Raw genomic sequence first — 6,574 nt, forward strand, 5'->3', positions numbered from 1 at the left:
ACTTACATGAGTGACTGTGTCAGTCTTTTAGATAATGTGTGGTTCATGCTACCATAAAGATTTATGGTGTTTTTATTCATTGTGTGTGGGACAGGCTGTCATTCCACTTAACGAAGAGTGTGGTCTGATCCAGTGGGTTAACAACACATCAGGACTGAGGCCAATCCTACACAAGATATACAAGTATGTATTTCACACTGTAGAAATCACAACAACAAAAAACCACTTTGGACATCATTTCTTGATGACAGTAATTTATCAAATACTGTAATGTTCTTCATGTAGTAGTATGTGTGATATTCTGTTCTTTTTTGTCCACAAATTAAACTTTGATGTCGATGCTACAATGTGCCGTGCTCCAACAGCTGCAAGTCATTGAATTATTTTTCATTTATCAGTTGTTTTAGGCTATGGTAATGTCATTTAGGAATAGTATCTCACTCTGCATGCACTTATATCTCATTAAAGTGGTCCTTTGATGTCGCAAAATATGCAGAATTTGCAGAATTCAATTAGATTTGATGTTCTGACAAATTCTTTGAGTCTGAGATGCATAATTTAATGCTACATGTACACCTTGTAAGAGATGATGCTAGCAAAAGCTGTCAAACGTAAAACTGAATTTTGTGTGTGCAGTCTTAAAGTTCGGATGCCGAGGATCAGTACACAATAAACCTAGGTACAATTGTAGCAGTGACCATAGTGTAATTGCAGGATGTTAGACAAAGGAAACCTATCTATATCCGTTGTGAATTCAGACTGTTCAAGTATGTGACTAAATTCATTAGGACATGTTCAGTTATGAGTGATGATGATCTATAAATAAACATCTTTAGAGAATCAGACCATTATTTACATTTTGAGTGTATTTGAAGCATTTTACCCATGTGACACATGTGAAGGCACAGTCGAACACGACCAACACACATCAATTGTTGACTTCACTGTATATTGGATTACAGGGAGAAGGGCCTGTACACTTCTGGTGTCGAGCTGAAAGCCATGATTCCAAGTCTATCTGCAACTCTGGAGTGAGTGTTCCCTTGTGGTAAATAACTTTCAAGCAACATGCTGCCTGAGTTGAAACCAATATTGATAGACTGGCTCACAATCTTTTTTTCTTTTTATACCCCCGCCAAACGAAGTTTGAAGGGGGTATATAGGAATCAGCGGACGGTCGGTCGGGTGGTCGGTCAGGCGGTCGGTCGGGTGGTCGGTCGGGCGGTCGGTAGGGCGGTCGGTCCGTTGCAAATCTTGCGTCGCGAACTACTTCCTCAGTTTTCAACCGATTCCCATAAAACTTGGCACAGATGTGTGCCTTGGGTTGTAGATGTGCAAGACGTATTTTTTGACAGTACCCAAAAGTACGTTGCCATGGTAACGGCATATTATGGGCAAAAATGGGTACAAATCTTGCGTCGCGAACTCCTCCCACAGTTTTTGATCAATTTTTATGAAATTAGGTACAGATGTTCATCTGAATATGTTAATGTGCAAGACACATATTTCCGCAGTGGCAAAAAGTGCGTTGCCATGGTAACGGCATGTTATTGGTAAAATATAGGGCAAAATGCTTCATGGCAAAACTGCTTCATCAGTGTTCTTCCAATTCTCATGGAATTCATATTGAATGTTTGTCTTAGGATATAGGTCAGCATGACACATTTCTTGACAGTGACAAAAAGTATGTTGCCATGGTAACAGCTCACATATTATGAGCCAAAATGATGGAAAATTTTGTGTTGCAAACTACTTCCTCAGTTTTTGCCCAATTTCCATGAAACTTGGTACAGATGTGTGCCTTTGGTTGTAGATGTGCAAGACGCATTTTTCGACAGTACCCGAAAGTAAGTTGCCATGGTAACGGCATATTAATGGCAGAAGATCAAGGAAAGATCTTGCGGATTTAACTATTTCCTCAGTTTTTTGACCAAAGCTTATGAAATGTTTTTTGGCGGGGGTATAACCAGTCGCTGTAGCGACATTTCTAGTTTAATGTTGTTTTCAATCTGCAATCGTGTAGAACTAAGCATTCTCCAGCAGTCATCATTGTTACAGATATTTTTTCTTGTATTCTTTTAATCTTTCCTGTATTTGGTTTTTCATTATGATTAAACTTGACTGTGTGCTCGTTCTCTAAATTTTGGCACGGAAAGGTGCTTTCACGTATCTTTTGTTTTATGTCTCCTCTATGACAATGTGGCACAAAAATTAATTCAAAATATCTGTGACTCCTACAAGGTATGCACACATTTTCAGAGTGACACTCATTCTCAAACTGTTTTCTAACCTTGTTTCATGCAGCCAAAAGCTGAAAATATTTGAGGACAGGCTGCTTCCTCGATATCCTCCAGTGTTCGGAGAATGGTTCCAGAAGACCTTCACCGACCCAACATCCTGGTGAGTGTCCTCTTTGTCACTATGACTACAACCAACTGATCTTTATTTTTTTCATGTTGTTGTTGCCAGAAATGGATATTCATTTTGAGAGTCAGTTTCATGGCACTAACTTGTCTAAGAATAAATAAATGAAGAAATAAATGAATGAATAAATGAATGAATGAATCAATGAATCAATCAACCAACCAACCAATCAATCAATCAATTAATCAATCAATCAATCAATCAATCAAATAAAAGATAAAAAATGAAGATGTAATACAAGTGTGCTTATGAGAATAGCATATACTAGCTTAAGAGAACACAATGACTAATGCTTTATAGTTTGATTATGTCTATAATAGCAACATATTTGAAGAGAGTGCATAATGCTGGCCCATTTTGTGTCAGTGTTTACAAGCATCTGAGGAAAGATCATAGCAATGTACCATACGTAACCTCACGTGGCCCATTAGCGTCTACCAGTTCACCTATTCCATGTTCATACTTCTGTCAAAATAATTTTCAAAAGTTTTTATGACAAACAACAAGCTCCACACTCCTGACAAGAGGCTGTTTTGATGTCACATCCCAATACTTCAGGTACCTGAGCCGCCTGGCATATGCCCGGACTTCAGCTGTCATGTGCATGGTTGGCTACATCTTGGGACTGGGTGATCGCCATGGAGAGAACATCCTCTTTGACTCTACCAATGGGGATTGTGTGCATGTCGACTTCAACTGTCTCTTTAATAAAGTATGAAAGTTACTGTATACACCAATTATTTTACAACATTTTATTTGCACGAATCTTAGCTCAGGATGCTTTATAATTTGATAAAATGCTATTGACATTTTAAAATTCATATACTTAAAAGTTTCATGTTACTTGTCGCAAAAACATAAAGAGCATATTGATAACAAATATGAAATTTGTTGCTGAATAACCATGCAATCATAACACAATATTCTCTATGGCATATTTTCTATATGGCAGATTGCCCATGGCATTAAACTATCACAGAGCAGTCTTCAAACTTCATATAGATTTGTATCGGTTGCAACTCAAAGATGGATGCCGGGTTTCTCTACCCATTCCCCTTTGTACCAACTTTGTTTCGATGATTAGAACTATTAGTTAGTCTTATTTATACAGTGTAGCCACTCGAGTGATCTGAGCACTGTAGGAACTGCTTTTAATAGAAACAAAAATGGAAGTACAAATACAAAGAAAATACCAAGAATTTAGGAAGTGCAAGTTTAAGTAACTTTGTAGATTTCCATTAGTATGTAGCATGTATATACCACCTTACATGTTTTATTCTTTAGCTGTGTGCTCATTTCTAAGGTAGTCCCTCATTATCTTTTACAAGTGAGGGATTTCACCCCAAGGCTTTACTTCAGGCAATATTGAGCATGAGGTGTGCAGTTCTGAAGGAGGAGGCCGATGCTCATCATACATCTGATTATTACTCATTTCGTTCCAGGGAGAGACATTTGATTGGCCAGAGAGGGTGCCATTCCGACTGACCCACAACATGGTGTCTGCCATGGGCCCCATGGGATATGAGGGAGTCTTCCGACGGGCCTGTGAGGTCACCATGAAGGTCATGCGTGACCAGCGGGACCCACTCATGAGGTAGGCACTTGCCCCTCTTCTTTAAAGAGCTATAGCGATATTTGTGTCATGATCCTGGTATATTACAGCAAAGTGCCATGAAATCCAGCGTAGTGGAAACTCAGTGCCCTAAAAGATCTTCAATGGCTTGTATTCTGTTCTTGAAATTAGTCTGTCTAGCAATACAGTAGTATGTTTGATGCTGCATGATTTTTGGTGATGTCAAGTAAAAAATATGGTCTACCTTGGGGATTTCTATTGTCCATACACTGTTAGTGTGTAGATACTATTGGACCTTTAAAGGGACTGTAAAACATTGGTTGTGGCTTACTACAATTCTGAAACAATGTCATGAGATGTCATGGTGTCCTTTAAACCAAACATAGAACTGAAACATTACACTGTCTGAAGAACGGCTATTACAAGAATATGTCTTTGTATGTAATGATATTTTGCCTACAGTGTCCTGAAGACGTTCATCTATGACCCCCTGGTTGAATGGAGCAAACCATCAAGGGGAAGAAGCAATGCCCTCAGTGAATCTGGGGAAATCAACAATGAAAAGGTATGGGAATGACTTTGTCAATTGTTTGTCTGTCTGTCTGTTAATTAATGATAAAAGTCATAAAATTGCAAAAATTTTAAGCGAAATGATTTATGTAAAGATAAAATAGATGAAGTCATTCTTTTTTTTTTTCTTCTTCTCTTTTTAAAGGTAGAGACTGTAGACTGTTAAGATTTTGGCAATAACTAGATGCATGAACTTTGTTTTGTATGTAGAGATGAAAAATGGTAAAATTGATTCCGTGACTACACTGCAAAAAAAAAATGGTCAAAATACATGTCACTGAGTAGAAAATATTTCCTTTTCATAGAGCTATGATGGTCATACTGACAGCAGAAAAGTAGATAAGAGCCAATTCATTATGACATCTATGCAGTTAAAGATGCAATTCCACACTATGTTGGTCATAAACATTACCAGCTACAGCAAAATCAGACAGAGTGGTAGGGATCATGAGTTGATTATGTCACTCCAGCTCATTTGCGTCTAGTCATTGGTGAAAGCCTGTGAAACATTAAAATTCTGTAAGTTTCTTACATTGTGTTTCTTGTCTGATTTTAATGAAATGTCCATCATTTTGCTCATTTATTCTTACTCTATCAGCAAGCCAACTTGAACAGGGTGCAGAGTTGCACTACTGATTTTGAGCTTTCTTGAATGACCACAAAAGAATTAGGTCTGTGGGTGCTTTGCGTGATAGACCCACATGTAGCTAATCATGTTGCTCAGAATTCACAAGTGCAGCTTGAAGCTATGGTTTGAATTCAGTGTATGGACTACAACAAGTTTGAAATAGTCATGCCTCGCTCAGCCAGTGTCGCCACGTGTTCAGTTTTGGACGTCCATTAGCATGGTGTGCTATATGTTACAAGCATTTGTGCGATCAAAATTTGAATAAGCCATATACTGTCTTGTAACCACCATTGTGAATTCCTGTTTGTTTGTTTGTTTGTTTGTCTACTAAGAAAATCAAAATGTTGCCCCATATTTTCCCACAGGCCTTGGTTCATGTGAGAGATATTGAACAGAGACTCCAGGGCGTCCTGAAGAATAAGAACAAGACCCGAGGATTGCCCCTGTCCATCGAGGGTCATGTGGATCATTTGATCAGGGAAGCAACTGACAAGCACAACCTGTGCCAGATGTACATCGGCTGGGCTGCATACATGTGAAGAGGTGATCCTGTTTGCAGCCATCTTCCTGTCGTCATACCAACAGCGGCTACTGATGCCCAGACCATATGGATGGAGGGAAACCTTTGGCAATGCGGATTTCTTTTGTGATGAACAGTTGAATATGCTGTGTGGGTGAAATTCGTCCCTGCTAAACCTTACACAGTCGGTTCTGACTGGCAGTGTTAAAAGTACCTTGATTTTTGCCTATCGTGTCTTGAGGCAGAATAAGTCAGGTTTATTTATCACCTGTTCAAAAGGAGCAAGAGCTGGACTTGAATGTAACATAAGCCTCTGAGTGGGCAGGTGTCCGTAGTGTGTGCAACATGAACCCATGCAAGTGTAACTATGTTGGCAATGTGTACAATGCACTGTGTTGCCCAAGTCAAATTCATTAGTCATACTGTACCACCAGGACATGAGGACTATGTTTATTTGTTTGTTTATTTGTTTGTTTGTTTGTTTGTTTGTTTGTTTGTTTGTTTGTTTGTTTTTGGAGTCAGGGGGTAGGAGTGGGTGGGAGGGGCAGAGGGTAGGGAAGGCCAAGCAGCAACTTTGCCAAAAGTATGATGTGAATACAATGCCCAGTTCTGGGAGTTTGCTGCCCTGCCTCATGAATGATGAATTTAACTTCCTCCATGATTTGTTTTGGAGATATTCCTTCCGAGAATCATTTCCGTTCTCCCTACCTACCTCAGCTTGACTTTAATGCATGACACTCATCTCTATGTGCACACTGGGGAATGCCACCATTGCAATCACTACATTTTCGGTTCAATGCCAGATTCTGTATGCAGATAGTTATTGCCAGGATCTAATATATAGGGCAACAACATCTCC

The 6,574-nt window shown here is 39.1% G+C and overlaps 1 protein-coding gene across 1 annotated transcript in view; it reads left to right on the forward strand.

The window, feature by feature from the left end:
* LOC139743200 (serine/threonine-protein kinase ATR-like) overlaps positions 1-5,975 on the forward strand; it is a 78,526-nt gene extending 72,551 nt beyond the window's left edge. The window contains exons 56-62 of the mRNA XM_071653702.1: positions 95-183; positions 963-1,031; positions 2,305-2,400; positions 2,983-3,136; positions 3,867-4,018; positions 4,460-4,562; positions 5,561-5,975. Of these exons, the coding sequence (XP_071509803.1) occupies positions 95-183; positions 963-1,031; positions 2,305-2,400; positions 2,983-3,136; positions 3,867-4,018; positions 4,460-4,562; positions 5,561-5,734 (837 nt within the window). The 3' untranslated portion in view covers positions 5,735-5,975. The remainder of the gene's footprint in view (positions 1-94; positions 184-962; positions 1,032-2,304; positions 2,401-2,982; positions 3,137-3,866; positions 4,019-4,459; positions 4,563-5,560) is intronic.
* Positions 5,976-6,574: the final 599 nt, after the last annotated feature.

This window comes from Diadema antillarum, unplaced genomic scaffold (assembly GCF_040938485.1).
Source record: "Diadema antillarum isolate AM-2024a unplaced genomic scaffold, OU_Dant_1.0 scf00000033, whole genome shotgun sequence".
NCBI classification, from domain to species: domain Eukaryota; kingdom Metazoa; phylum Echinodermata; class Echinoidea; order Diadematoida; family Diadematidae; genus Diadema; species Diadema antillarum.